The sequence below is a fragment of the Solanum tuberosum genome, unplaced genomic scaffold (assembly GCF_000226075.1).
Source record: "Solanum tuberosum cultivar DM 1-3 516 R44 unplaced genomic scaffold, SolTub_3.0 scf00004, whole genome shotgun sequence".
NCBI lineage: Eukaryota > Viridiplantae > Streptophyta > Magnoliopsida > Solanales > Solanaceae > Solanum > Solanum tuberosum.
In genome coordinates, this window is record NW_006238930.1 from 4,216,102 (window position 1) to 4,231,673 (window position 15,572).

General features: G+C 35.7%; 1 protein-coding gene across 9 annotated transcripts; it reads left to right on the top strand.

Annotated features, from left to right (window-relative positions):
• The first annotated feature begins 595 nt into the window (after positions 1–595).
• LOC102589927 (uncharacterized) lies at positions 596–14,736 on the top strand. Of its 9 annotated transcripts, none has more exons than XM_015307875.1 (15): positions 596–746; positions 1,483–1,897; positions 1,986–2,122; positions 5,737–5,850; positions 5,931–6,014; positions 10,726–10,861; positions 11,205–11,368; positions 11,443–11,569; positions 11,661–11,804; positions 11,997–12,092; positions 12,234–12,303; positions 12,509–12,534; positions 12,656–12,748; positions 12,866–12,961; positions 13,197–14,736. In XM_015307875.1, the coding sequence occupies exons 2-15, from the start codon at positions 1,580–1,582 to the stop codon at positions 14,463–14,465; spliced, it is 2,874 nt and encodes a 957-aa protein (XP_015163361.1). In that variant the 5' UTR covers positions 596–746; positions 1,483–1,579; the 3' UTR covers positions 14,466–14,736. The 9 variants fall into 9 exon arrangements, with proteins under 9 accessions (XP_015163361.1, XP_006338740.1, XP_015163363.1 ...); XM_006338675.2 differs by having other exon boundaries at positions 597–746; positions 12,234–12,329; positions 12,439–12,534; XM_006338677.2 differs by having other exon boundaries at positions 597–746; positions 1,486–1,897; positions 12,234–12,329; positions 12,439–12,534.
• The last annotated feature ends 836 nt before the right edge of the window (positions 14,737–15,572 follow it).

The window sequence follows — 15,572 nt, forward strand, 5'->3', positions numbered from 1 at the left end:
ATTTACTCGATACATGAACTAGTTACAATTATATATGTATATTCCCTAGGTTCTATGAACTATTTTGGATAAAAATGTATCCATTAATTTAGACATTTAATATAGTGACTTCTGAAGTGATTTCTCAACATATAAATAAGATTTGTTATTTAAAATTGTAAAATAGCTTGAAGACATTACATTCTATTCTCCACATATATTAAGTTTATATTTCTCGTAGTATTATTGCTCATATTTTATAACATTATGTAAATTTTAGTAAAAAAATCGAACATGATATAAAATAATAGTAATAACTTGTCTTAGAGTCCGTTTGAATTGATTTAAAAAAAGTTGCTCAAAAAATAAAAAAATAAAAAATAGGGAGATGCTTACTTTTGATTTTTAACCTTTTAAAAGTTATTTTTAACTTTGTCAAACAATCCCTAATTTATTTTAAGTCATTTTTGACCTATTTTAATTTATTTTTTATATTTATTAAAAACACTATTAGAAAGTCATAAAATAGATTTGATTAACTTTTAAATCAATTCAAACATGTTTTAGAACCAAACGAATCATAACGGGTCATCTTGCGTCCAAACATAGGAGATCCGATCCGCTGCGGGAAAAAAAGGTCCAGAGAAAATAAAAAGAAAAAAATGGAAAAATGCAAAAAGTAGGCCGTGAGCAAGAAGTATCGGATAACGCTTCAACCCTCGGACGCCTGCCCTTCATTGCTGCCGCCTGTATCGACTTTGTTTCAGGTTCTTGGATTTTAGGGCTTTATTTCTACATCTTTCTTTCTCATGTTGTGATTTACATAATTAGAGCCTTCACAACCCTATGTTGTTTCAATTCGATTTCCTCGCATCTGAAACCCTGGCGAGAATTATACAATCAGTCTCTTTGATATCTATTTTGGGCTTTGGGTATTCCACAACTTCTTCTCTTTGCTTTCTTAAATATAGTAAATTTTATCAATTTACTGTGTCTGCTTATTAATCTTATATTTTCTACTTTTTCGGTCTTGTAAACTCTGCGTGTCATTATCTCTCTGTTGTAATTTTTTTTTTAGTTGGAGGTTGATAATGGAGCGAGGATTGTATGATTATCCCTTTACAGTAATCTCACTGTAATCTTAATCTTTTTGATCTTTGAAAGTTGACTTGATCTACTTCCCTTGGCTAGTGGCTACAAAGATATATTAACCGGGTCACTGAAAAATATCTTACTTGTTTCCTTAATTGAACAGGCATGCCAATGAGCTATTGTACTTTATGAAGCTTGTTTATTTATTGTATTTTGCCTCTTCTGTCTACTTGCTTTTAACAAACGATTTTACCTCATCTGCGTGCCAGTGTACTTGATTGTATGCCAATTTCCACCTTTCTCTTTTACAAATAAGGATAGGTTGTGGGTAGTTGGACCCCTGATGCTCTTGAACACATCTTTTCAAATCAATTGTAAAGTTAGCTTACTTATTTTTTATGTTGTTTTTAGAAGTTCTCGACTTACAATTCATAGAGACGGTCTCGTTGATCAAAATTGAGAGAGCATGATTATGTTGTAGTGGTAATTATTTTGGCATGCTTTGACAATGGTGGCTGATCAGTGGAAGAAACGTCTACGTGCTATCAACAATATTGACTGTCCTCTGGACCCCCATGGACTGAAGAAGAAGAAGAAGCAGGGATTAGCAAGATATAATTTGAAGTTAAGATCCAATGTTTCTCTGGTTTGGGATGACAAAAAAAGGTGTGTTCTTGCCAAGAAGGAGCAAATTGGCATTTCACAGAGAGAATTGACTCCCTTTTTGGATTCTCTCTCACATCACCATAGCATATTGGCTGATGTTTTTACTCTACCTCATGAAACTTTTGAACTCAATAATTTAAGTGAGGTCCTCTCCCACAAGGTAACAGTCTATCAAGTTATGTATGCTAAATAATTGTTATTGGAAGGTATAGTTACCCTTATATCTTACTCTCTGGTAATTGATTTAGGTTTGGCAGGCAAACTTGTCAGAAGATGAGAGAGGATTTCTTACGCAATTTTTGCCAGAAGGGTCAGGACCAGATGATATTGTCTATAAATTACTGGGGGAGGAAAATTTTCACTTCGGAAATCAATTTCTTAAGTGGCAAGTCTTCCATTGCTTAATATCTCAATATGTTTGACATTCAGCAATTTTTCTGTTTTTTCAAATTCGGAACTTTGTAGTTGAGGTTCCTGTGACTTCTATTGTTACTTCGTACTGTAGAATTTATGGTGGGCTCTTGATATTTTGTTTTCCATCTGACAGTACTTGGATTGGTTTTCTCATTTTAGGGAATCATCAAATTTTGATGGAATTATAGTTCCCTTTATATAAAAATAAAATAAAAGAAAGCTAGGATATGCTTTTGAATTAAATTGAGATTAGAGTTACTGATTTTAGCATCATGTTCTTCTGATGAGATTGGAAATTATAGACTGTGGAGCAATTGTTTTAACGATGCAACGAGAGGTCGAGAGATTCATGGAGAAAAAGAGATGAACAAAGGGTTCCTAGTGTTTGTGGATGTAGTTTGGTGTGATTATAATATGACACGTCGATTGTTGTTTAATGGGTTGAATAAATGGATTATGAGGATCATAATACACCAATGTATCAGCTGTATATGTGCCTCATCCCTATATTGCTATTAAATAGTGTAGTATCTTGATATTGTTAGTATGCCAGGTGGCATTTACATAGGACCAATTAGAGGAACCACACATCTTAACTTTTAATAAAACCTAATCTGACATGCAATCAACCTCCCACACTCTGGCTGTAAATATTTTCCCTAATCTAGTCTCTGATATTACCAAATGTCGTTTCACGTTAGGAGTCTGGAGAAGCATATGCTTTCCTGATTATGGAACTAGCACCGTGTGATTGTTTTGGCCTTGAATTGCAGTTCTCTAACCATCTGAGACCTCTTTTCTACTTTCTTAGTAGGGCGTGTTCTATCTTATCACCTGTGTATTGCTTCTATGGACTTTTGTTAAGCAGGTACGTAATTTTTTTTTGACACTAGTAACATTTGTATTTCAGTCAGTACTAAGGTAGTACTGAAAAACCATATTTACACAAAAGAAGAAAAGGGTTGTAGTCTTTTCAATGCTAAACCAAGATCTAGATAGACCCTAAAACATCTATGATTGACTCAGTCTCATTGGAATAAACATTTGTACACCAAAAACAAAACAACAAAATACATTTAAGCTTGACTTCCTGCTGGTTGTTGTTCCTATTTTCAAAACATCTATCATTTCTCTCTCTCCATATTGTCCACCATATACGAGCAGGGATCATCCTCTATCTTTCTCTGTTTGTAGCCCCAACTCCAGCCTCCTCCCAACTGAAAAGAGTCTCATCAATCTTACTAGGCATACTCCAAGAAATGCCTCTGAGATTAAGGAAAATCTCCACAGTTGATCAGTAAAATCGTAGTGTAGAAAGAGGTGTCTTATTGGCTCTATATCCTTACCACATAAGTAGCATCTGTTGCATAGAGATATACATATACCCCTCTTGGTCACATTGTCCAATGTCAGGATTGCTTCATTGGCTAGTAGCCAGGTGAAGCATAGCACTTTTTGTGGCACTTTGACTCTCCAGATTTGCTTCCAAGGCCATTTAAATTCTTGATTCTCCCGAAGACTTGCTTGTTTATATCCTTCCTTCACCCTGTGTCTTCCTTTGTTCTACCCATGCCACCATAAATAATCCTCACCTGTTTGGATTCCTTGGAAACTCTCCAGTAGCTTGAAAAGTTCAATCATTCAGGGAATTTCCCAGTCATTCAAGTTTCTTCTAAGGATCAAATTTAAGTAGGTACGTAATTGTGCACTTATTGACCTTATAACTTAGAGCCCATTTGGATTGACTTAATAAAGTAGCTTTTAAGTCGAAAAATAAAAAGTCAAACTTAAATGACTTTTTAAGTTAAAAAATAAAAAGTAGGGAGTGTGCTACTTTTGGTTTTTAACTCTTTTTAAGTCATTTTAAATTTATTTTTAAGTTATTTTTAACTTTACCAAACACTCCCAAAAACTAAAAATAGCTTAAAAATAGGTTTGACCAACTTTTAAGTCAATCTAAACAAGCTCTTACTCTATTGTGTCAACTATCTGAAAAATATCCCTAAATCAACACCTCAAGATGTAAAAGAGGTTAGCATAGATTACCTTAGAGAAAATACATAATTACCCCATTAAAGTAAGACCTGTTTTTTAAGTAAACACTTAAACTTTGCGGGGGACCTTTTACCCCCTTATTCTTATTTATAATAAATTTATTATCCCATTATAAGCCTAGGTGGTAGGTAGAGTGTAATTCACTCGCCAATAGCGAGTGAGCTAAGCCAAAAAAATAAATAAATATTTATTTTAACATTTATAATTAGAAATATTATTTTCTTTTCTTTACTTTTATTTATTTAATTGAACTTTTTCAATTCATTCTTTTCCATTATCTTCTTCACCCAAATTCAAAAATCCAATTACCTTTTCTTTATCTTCTTCAACTTAGAAGAGCCATTTACTCCACCCTTTTTTATCACTTTTTTTCTTGTCTTTGCTTCTTGCTGTTCCTTTTTCTCCTTTTATCCCTATTTTTTTTAAAAATAAAAATATATGAACTCCATTATTCGATTGATTTGGGAGTATTAAGAAACTCCATTTTTGTTTTTATTTTTGGTTTGAATATAGTACTCCTTTACCTTGCTTTAGTGACTTGAGAGTTGAACTGATTTGGTTGTATTTATTTACTTGAACTCTATTACCTTGTTTTAGTAACTTGAGAGTTGAATTGATTTGGTTGTATTTATTTACTTATAATTTTTCATTGATGTTTAATGCTAAGAAAAATAATCTATTGTGATGGAGTTCCGTTGCATCATTATTGTAATACTGCTAGAAAGAAGATGGTAGATTGGGTTGATTATTAATTTTTAATTTAATAGTGATTTTATCAATTTTAATCTAGATTTAGCAATAATTTGGTGATATTTAGTGGCGGAAATAGTGTTATAACAGTGAAGCGTCATGGAGGCTATGTCGAAGGCGGCAATGGCAGCTCCATTGGAGGATTTACAGCAAAGAACAAAGGGTTTGAGTAATGAAGGTTGAAGAAGAAAGAGGAAAAAATGAAAATAAAGTGAAATAAATTAGAAAAAATGAAAATGAAACTAAAAATTAAGAGTTAAACAAATTTAATACGTGGCAGACAACAATTGGCGCGTGATTGCACTTTTTTTCTTGCAATTGAGGTTTGGCGAAAAGTGGGATGTTTATAACACTCTTAAATTGTTTATGGGGTACTAGGACCCCCACAAAATTCAGGTGTCTCTTTTGAAAAACAAGTCTTACTTTAATGGGGTAATTATGTATTTTCTCATTACCTTATAATAAGTTAGTATGTTTCATGATCATTTGTACCAGAGCCATAGCTGTCACACGTCCATATTTTAAGCATATCCTTTCTGCATAGCATGTATAGATACTTTTAACTCTTTTCATTTTCAAGTGCTTAATACTTCTGATTGGAGAGATTTTGGGCTATGGTTGAAGCATTGGGATAATCTACCTTTGAAAGTACTTTTCTGTTTCCATTTATAGTTTACTATGCAGGCCTACCTTTGCATTTATTTGGGACAGGTGAGATTTAACCCTTCACATGGATGGTCTGAGAATCTCATATTATCAAAATCTCTGGCATCTTTGCAGGGGTCAGATGGTTTGTTCTGGTAGCTTTCACCCTGATAATGTTATGCGTCAGGAGCAGCGTTTCAAGTCTAACAAGAAGGCATATTACATGGAATTACAAAATTACCATGACAAGTATGCAGTTTTATCAACTGTACTTTTCTTAACCTCTAGAACATTTTATTGTTTGCATTACATTCTACTTCTCGTGGCAGTATGATTGGGAAGTTGCAGTTATGGAAGGAAAGTTTGGAGAGCTGTAAAGACTCGGAAGAGGAAATGGTGGAGAGAATATTGAGGTGGTTTTCTTTCATTATCTTATGGTCTAGGTTATTTTCGTTTGGTTACCCTACCTTTTCAAAAAAAATTCTAGGTTTATTTAAGAAAATGAGGCACAATACGTCGGAACCCCTCATAAACTTGACACATTTTATCAAGTGCGCACTCAAACTTTGTCTAGTCACTAATGACCTCATTGGACTTGGCATTTCGATAGCCTCGACTCTCCTAACCAATCTCACCTGATGGGCATGGGCTGCCACACATTTTTCTGTGAATGTGGCATTTTTTTTTGAAATAACATATTTTATTATATTTTTAATTTGTTAACTTATGAATGTTTGAGTCATTTTTTTTTCAGGCTAAATTTGTAAAACAACTTGATTGAAACTCCATTAGTTAGGCTGATTTTTTTTGTTTAGCTAAAAGTATTAAGAGTGTCGGCCAATTTTTTTCCCTCTATCTGGATTTGGCCCAAAAAAAAGAAGACAAGAAAAAAAAAACAAATACATAGTCAGAACTCAAATATTTTGTATTGAAATTTTTTATTTGAGTAAAAACAATGGAGCCCTAGCAACTTCCTTTTACTGCATTTGGCCCCAAAAAAAAATAAAGTTAGAACAAATAGCCGTTGCATAACTACAACAACATCATACCCCTTATAGTCCCATAAAGTTGGAGTTGGGAGAGGGTAGAATGAACACATACCTTATCCCTACTTTGGTGGTTGAGAGGCTGTTTCCTTTAGACCCTTGGTTCATTGAAAAACAATTCAAAGTAGTGCGGAAAAGAAATAACGTAAGTGAAGAGTATTAATCGAAGTACTTACGAGAAACAACAAATAGTAACAAAAATCTAAGGACTAGTAACTACAAGAGTAATGCTGCGATTACTAGTATGGAAGGATAAGTGAGACAAAACTCTACTATCTACTAATTTTCTACCCTATCTCCACAACCTCTTATCATGTCCTCAGTAAGTTTAAACTGGACAATATCTTGTCTGATCACCTCTCCGGCTCTCCCAATACTTCTTCTCCCACCTTTACCCCTTCATTAACCATCCATAGCCACCCTCTAACACCTCTGGGGCATCTGTGCATCTCCTCTTCACATGCCCAAACCATCTCAACCTTGCTTTCCACATTTTGTCCTCCACCTAAAGGGTCCTCATTTTCGCAAACTTTCATCTTCTGAACGTGTGAGTCTTGACTGACCAGTTCTTTGGCTCATACACCATAGTTTGTCTAACCACCACTCTGTAGAACTTATCCTTAAATTTTGGTGCACCTTCTTATCACACAATACTTCGGATGTGATCCTCTTTTTCATCCACCTTGCACCAATACGGTGTGTGACATCGTCGTCAATCTCTCCATCTTTTTGGATAATAGACTTTTAAGGTACTTAAAACTTCCTCTTAGAAGAAATAAAAAGAAATACACAACTAAGACTCCATTTAATAATTTTCAAAAAAAATAGATTTGGTCGGAAATAGAGGAAATATACAGTTGGAAAAAAGTTCTTTGTTTTTTCTTTGATAAAAGTTACTATATTCATATACTTATACAAAAATTAAAACAAAACTATACTCATAAATCACAATACAGAAGATCAAATGGAAAGTAATTACTACTTTAGGTTTTTGGTGTAAAGAACAGGATATAGAAGAGGAGTTCCAATTAGTGGACTTCATAGGTTCTCTGTAGGTATTTCTTTTTAGTTTTTTCCCTTTCTTGTAACAGTTTTTTGGAGGTGGCCAGCATAGCCCTTAATGCTGAGGAATACAAAAAGTTATCAGTTTCAAAAAAAAAAAAAATCCATCACCAAAAGGTGATGGGAAGGGGGGTTTACAAACTGGGGTCCAAAAGGACACTGGAAAGAGCCAAAAAGTGAAAAGTTGAACTTTTCACTTTTCCTATGTAATCTACCAAGTCTTCTATACCCCCGTTAGTCCTGTTTACACCAAAAATAAAGGAGCAGATCATCTTAATTTTCTGTATGTGATTGCTTCTATCTTCAAGATGACTTGAGTTTCTTTCCTTCCACACTATCCACCATACACATGCTGGGATTCATAGCCACCAATCTTCATCTGCCTCTCTTCTACCCACTCCCTTCCAACTGCTAAGCAGCCCAAAAGTAGTTTGGGCCTTTGGGGGTAGTGTGTGGAAGACATTATCAGAAGCTATTGCCTAACTATAGCATTAACATATCCATTAGAGTTGGGGTTGGGGTTGGAATGAAGACAGATTTTTGGAATAACCTTTGGATAGGACAAACTAATCTAAAAGATCAATTCCCTATCTTTACATCTTAAGCCTACAAAAAAAAATTCACTCTCACAGATATGGAGAATCTATCCACGGGAGGGCCTTAAATGATTGGGAAATTGATGGAGTCTCATGCATGTTACAAGTTTTGAACTCCTCAGCACCTCAAGGCTCAACTGACATAGATAGACAAGTTTGTAAGTTGTGCATCAAAGGGAGTTTTTCAGTTAAGTAAGCCTTTTGGAATCTAAACAATGTAGCCTCCTTGACAGCTTTGTGGCCTTGGAAACTCATACGGAAGGTCAAATTTCTCCTCGAAGTTTCATGCTTCTTATGGTTGGTTGTTAGAAGAGCTTGCTCAACTCATGACGTCCTACAAAGAAGAGGTTTCAGATTTGCTCAAGATGCTTGCTATGTGACAGGATGCAGAAAACAAAGAGTATATGTTCTTACATTGCAAGACAACTGCCAATCTGTGGTAGATGTTCTTTTGTATCTTGGAGTGAGTTGGGTAATACAACCATAACTGCTAAGTACATCTCTAGTGATCCACTGATTCATTAAGCCATACTTTTAGGTTATGAATCTGCTTCTCCATAGAGCTAAGTCTTCCATACTGAATCTCTATACCCATTTTTGAAGCAGACTTCTGTTATGTAAACTGAGATTTCTTATGCCCCCCTTCCTTACTGTGAGTCAGTGAGTCCCACTTTACCAGGTTATAGCCTTTTTTCTCCTTGTTTCTTTTTTACTTGGGAAAAGTCGTCATTGCATTTGCAGAAGAATGAAAAGAAATACACAGCTAGAACTTCATTATTTCGGTTGAAACTTTCTTTTTTTGGGAGTTGACTAGGGTGAACTCCTTTTTCACTTATCTGGAGACTTGGGGTGGCTTACAGGAAGGGCTTGACAAACTCTGGTGGGATGGTCAGTTGGTCACAGCAGTGGGAACTTTAAGGTGAACATAGCATACAAAGATTTGAACCATACCTGTCATCAGATTGAATGCTGGCCCTAGAATCATATTTGGAAGAAAAGATTCCTTTCAAAGTCTCTTGATTTTGTATGGCTTCTGTCTAGAGAAGCTGTCCTCACTCAGACAACTTGATGAGAAAAGGGATAACTATATGTCCCAGATTGCTGCTTAAGCGGGGAAACAACTGAGACTGTAAAACATCTCTTTCTCCACTGCAAGGTAATAGGACAAGTATGGAGGATTTTTTTTGGCTTCCTGAGGAATCACTTGGATAATGCCAGGTAACATTGCAGCAACCTTGTTAAGCTGGGAACAAGCAGGAAGGGAGACTTTGAGAAGGAGCAAGATGGAGAATTATACTAGCATGCATATGGTGGACAGTTTGGAAAGAAAGGAATTCAAGGTGCTTTGAGAATAGGAGCAACACAGTTCAACAGATAAAAATGAACTTTAATTTGCATTTTTGTTTTGGTGTAGACTATCCTACTCTGTAGAAGCTGTAGAAGTTCTGGATATACTAGACACCATTTTAGGTTTTAGAATAGCTGCAGGTTCTTAGAGTTCTTTTGTTGTAAATAGGGACCAGACTCAGGGAGCACTGTGTAATTGTGAATCATTTATAGAAATATACAAAATTAGCTGTTTAAAAAAAAACAATAGAGTTTCAGCCATATCTTTACAGATTTGGCCCAAAATAAAGAAGAAAAACATAATTAAACTAACTGCCATTGCATCTAAAGAGGAAATAAAAAGAAATACGAAGTTGTGATAATTGTGCATTGTATCTATTAGGAAGAATACAGAATTGGAACAAATAAAGCATTTTATATGATTTTGCGGCAATTAACGGGTGAAAATACCCCTCTTAGAAGTTGATTTTTTGATTTTTCAATCCCAAGAGCCTAAAGAGCGTGGATACATGCTCTTTGACACATTCATCAAGGAGGGTTGAGGCTATCAAATTGCAAGTTTCCGGGGATAATCATGATAAAAAATAGTTCAGAGGTGCACTGAATAAAATATATCAAGTTTACGGTAACCTGATATATTCTGCCAATAAAGGATTACTCTACAATAACAACATACTCAGTGTAATTCCACGAGTGGGGTCTGGGAAGGTAGAGTGTACACAGTCCTCATCCCTACCTTGGGATAACTCAGAAGAAATATTGAAATCTGTTGACAACTGCACTAAGTTATGCCATAGTAGGAGATTGTTGCAACAATTGTTTTTGTTATTTCTCCTTGATATTGTTGTTCTGGGGGTGAGCTTAACTTTCTTGGCTATCAATAAAATCTGCTTGATAAAAGTAGCTGGAAGAGAATTGATTAAAGTAAGAAGCAAAGGTGAAAAGATAAACTGATCTTACATTATAACTTAAAAATTCTGTTTGTATGTATATTTGTGTAATTCTTAAATGATAATTGCTTTTTTCCCATTATAAGGGTCATAACAGTCACATGCCTTTCTTTGGCTATTCAGAAAGGGCTTGACAGAAGGCACATATGGCAGTTCGCCTGATGGAGCTAAGATGGCTGCAAGATCCAGGAAAGGAGAAAAACTAAACAAGCGGAATATCCAACACAGCGATGGTGCCAAATACATGTCTTATATTAAGGTATACATTTACCTGATTAAAAGAACATGTCTTATATTAAGGTGGCTATGCTTTGGTTGGAACATCTTAAGAGTCTATTGAAAATATTCCAATGATCTTGAATTTGTTTGTTTTCTCACTAAATACTTGGTGATCACACATGTTGCAGCCATTATTCAGCAAGATGTTGACCCAGCCATTTTTTCACTTGAGTTCTTACATGGGATGCTTTTCATTTGAGTCTTTCATGTGTGCAAATTCTGTACAAACTATTGACATTCATTGAATTTATGTTATTTTCTCGTCTCCAGTGGCTGATAGTTTCCCCATTCCTCTTATCCTTCCTTTCTCCATCATATTTCAGGTCAGTCGAGAACACTATCAACGTGTTAAGAACAGCATGAAGCATAATAGTAATAGCATACAACCCAGGTCTCTGAGCAATGTCTTAGGTGATGTGGAAAATCTCCATGTACAGCCATTTGAATTTTATGAGGAAGAAGAACGTCAAAAATTACATGATCACTGGTTAGTTTGTGGAGCAAAACATTTCTTCTAGTATTATCGATCTCCACATTAGTTCTTAGTGAGTGTTTGTACAGGCTGCAGCTGGCAAATAGGGATGTCCCTGCTGGTTTTGCAAAATGGATAAAGAGACGTTCACAAGAATTGCAAGTGAGAATATCATTAGGTCAAGAAATGGAACAAAAACTGAATGCCCAAATTAAGGTCTGTCTTAGGAGTGCATCTTATCTTATACATCCAAGTTCAGAGAATCTGTTTGAATAACCTGATGATTTGTTTTTACTTGGTTTATCAGGGTGAAGAGAAAATGAGTTCTGATGGGATCTTTCCAGAACGAACTGATTGTAAAGAAGGAGAAGAGAGAACTAACTCTGATGGGATCTTTGCAGAACAAACTGATAATAAAGAAGCAGAAATTATACTCTCAATGGAAGTAGAGGTTTATACTTTTAGCTTTTCTCCCCTTTGTCTTTGAGGGGTCAATGAGGGTTATCTCATAACTTTTTTGAGGAATCGGTTTTGAAGATGGTTCAATGTTTCTGACATTTTTTTTTCTTTTTGCTTTTTCTAATGGAAGTTCCAGATACTTCATCTTAGTTGTCTAATTGTTAATTGTCTATGTTTGCTCTAGGCTGACCAGCAGGAGGACAATGAAAAATCTGATCGGTTGATAGAGAAGCAAATGGAAAGAGAAATAGTAAATAATGAGGTTTCTCTACAGTCAGAGGTCAGTTATACCAATAGTCAATATAAAACAATTGTACAGACGTGAAAAGGCTTCCCCTATAATTCTTACCAACTCTTGTATGTTGAAGGGAAGATGGGTTCCTAAGTTGCCTAATTATTAAAATATCCAAGTTTGCTCTAGGTTGATAAGCATGAGAGTGTGGATGAATCTGATGGGTTGATAGAGAAGCAAATGGAAAGAGAAATACTAAATAATGAGCTTCCTCTACAGTCAGAGGTCAGTTATACTAATAGAAAAATAGGCGAATTCTTACCAACTCGTGTATGTTGAAGGGAAGATGGTTTTCTTAGTTGTCTAATTGTTAAAATGTCCAAGTTTGCTCTAGGTTGATCAGCATGAGGGCGAGGAAAATTCTGATGGGTTGATCGAGAAGCAAATGGAAAGAGAAGTACTAAATAATGAGCTTCCTCTACAGTCAGAGGTCAGTTATAACAAGAATAGAAAAACAATTGTATAGAGGCAAATTCTTACCAACTCGTGTATGTCGAAGGGAAGATGTTTTTTTTAGTTGTTTAATTGTTAAGTGTCCAAGTTTACTTTAGGTTGATCAGCATGAGGGCAAGGAAAAATCTGATGGGTTGATCGAGAAGCAAATGGAAAGAGAAATTCTGAATAATGATCCTATAAAGTCAGAGGTCAGTTATACTAATAGAAAACAAATGTATAGAGGCGAGTTCTTACCAACTCGTGTATGTTGAAGTGAAGATGGTTTCTTTTGTTGTGTAATGTTAAAATGTCCTAGTTTGCTCTAGGTTGATCAGCATGAGGGTAAGGAAGAATCTGATGGGTTGATCGAAAAGCAAATGGAAAGAGAAATGCTAAATAATGAGCTTCCTATACAGCCAGAGGTCAGTTATACTAATAGAAAAAGAATTGTATTGAGTCGAAAAGGTTTAACCTAAATTTTTAGCAACTCGTTTATGCTGGAAGGTCTGTCTCATTAAATACAAATAAATGAGTGGCAGAAACTTCAGTTGAGACTTTTTAGTTCTATTATAATTTGCCTGAGAAGATTTTTTTTTAAAAGCTCTCCTATGTTCTTTGATAAGATTCAAATAAACTCTTTGGTTATATGATTGTCAGGATCAGGAGGGAGGAGAGTCTGCAAGCTTATTTGATGATCAAACTCCTGATAGCACAGCTAACACTGATTATGATGACGAGTCTCTCCCTGTCTCACTCAGTCAGGAACTTGATCATGTTTCACTTGATGAGAGCAATCAGTTAGGTCACTTTAAGCTGGATTCTAACGAGAACAATATAATCCAGCAGGCAGATGAAGTTTCCCCAACTGTATCAGAGTATCCAGAAGGGTTGAATTGTGTAGATGTTCCTGTTGATCAAGGGGGTCCTCTTGCTTCTACCAGTGATGGTTGGCCAGCAATTAGCATAGCTGCCTCTTATGGGTGTGCCACTCCCATAAGTCATGAATATTCTTCTGCCGAGGAGTTGTCATTAGGGCATCCTCGAGTTACTGAAGAGCGAGCCGCTAGTCTTATTAATCTGGAAGCTGTCCCAACAGGAAAGGATGCTGGGAGGGATATGTTGCCCAGAGAACCCAGTGCCATTTCTCTTTTTGGTTCATACCCTCAGAACAGGAATGAAATATTCCACCCGTTTTTCAAGGATCCAGATAGTTCATCTTACAACCATGAGCAGAGACAGTCTCCTCTGGACTTCCAACCAGCAACCAATCTGATGGTGCAGCAAGGTCAATATTCTGGTCATTTTAGGGAGCAGCTTCATGTGCAGTTACCAATTGAGCTACGACACAAGGGGATGAATGATCTCCTCATGCATCAGAACTTTCAGGGGAATCTATACCCAGATGGAAGTCGATATTCTTTCCCTAGGCATGAACAGTTGAATGTTGGCATGCAAGATTGGGCCATCAATTCTGTTCATGTGTCGACACCGCCTCAAACTCATCTAAGCAGTGGAGACTTGTTAAGTCAGAATTGGTTCTCTGGAGAGAATCATGCCCGTGGGAGCTGGTCTACTTTAGGAGGTGTTGGTGGTCCATCTCAGAGCATTGGAAGTGTAAACAACTCAGATCAGAGCTTGTACAGTGTTTTATCTGAGTGTAACGCACTGCATCAAAGTGGCTCGTATAATGTATCAGGCTCAAGAGAACGGTTGATCCCTTCAAGGAACTATGGTGAGATAGGCGTGGGAGTTCCCACAACGAGCAATGCCTCACAGCAGCAAGCTGTTTCCCTTAGTTACATGAGTAGCCAGGAAAGTCCTAGCGGCCTTAAACCCAATGGTCTTGGATGGACGAGCATGTCTACTCAGAATCCAGGGTACCATGATTCGATGGGCAAACCATTCTTGAGGCCCTGGAATCCATAGGGATGTTGTGTTGCACAAGGCTACAAGAGTCGTCGGGACAATAATTGATGTAAATTTTTACATTTTACACCACAAGATGTAGGCGGCTATGTTCATGCACCCGGATTTTATTGCAATTGTTTTTGAGTTGAGACTGCTGCAAGTCTTTTGTTTTCTTGATGATGACCAAGCCTGGGGGGCATTTTGTACATACATACATTAGACAAATCTAATGTCGGTGTATATACTAGATATTTATTTATGGATATAGGGGGAGATTGGTTTAGTTATGGAGATTGACTAGTTCTTTAAGTAGACTAGATATATTTAGTAGCTAATGTTTTGGCGGTTAAATAAAATGTCCGGTATGTACTTATTGGTATACGGGATTTCTGTTTTATTTTTAGCTTAGTTCATTGTAGAAACACTACCAGCGATGTAGCTTGATTCAGTAACCCTTCATTAAATTAAAATTAATGAGAACAGCGGGGTGAATTATGTTTATAAAATATTTTACTGATCATTTTAAGTGAATAATCAATCATATTATATTATACTTGCAAATAGTAGTAAAGAAGAAGAGGCCAAGGGCAGGACCTACCGTAAAATAAAAATAATGAAAGAGGGAAGAGGCGAAAGACAGGACCCACTTGTGTGTAATTAAGGGTGTGTTTGATATGCACAGTTTTTAATTTTTCCACATTTAGTTGACTTAAAAATGTTTGGAAAATCAACTCATTTTCTTCAAATTTAAAAGGAAAATAACTTTCCTTCCAATATTAAGGAAAACATTTTCCAAAACTCTACTTCATCCTATAACTTTTTTTTCTTACCCTACCCATACCCGACCCTCCCATTAAAAAAAAATTAAAATTTTATTTTTTTTATTTAAAAAAAATACTTTTTGGGAAATATTTGTAGTTTTAAAAAATTCCCCCCAGACCATCTCCGTCTTTTTTTTTAATAAAAAAAATGGTTTTTTTCAAAATATTTCAAATTAATTTTTTCTTTCTATTTTACGCCACTCCACCCCACCCCTATCCCCCGGGCCATTTCCGTCAAAAAAAATTTAAAAGAAAAAATTGTTTTTGACAAATATTTCAATTTTTTTTCATTTTTTACTCCACC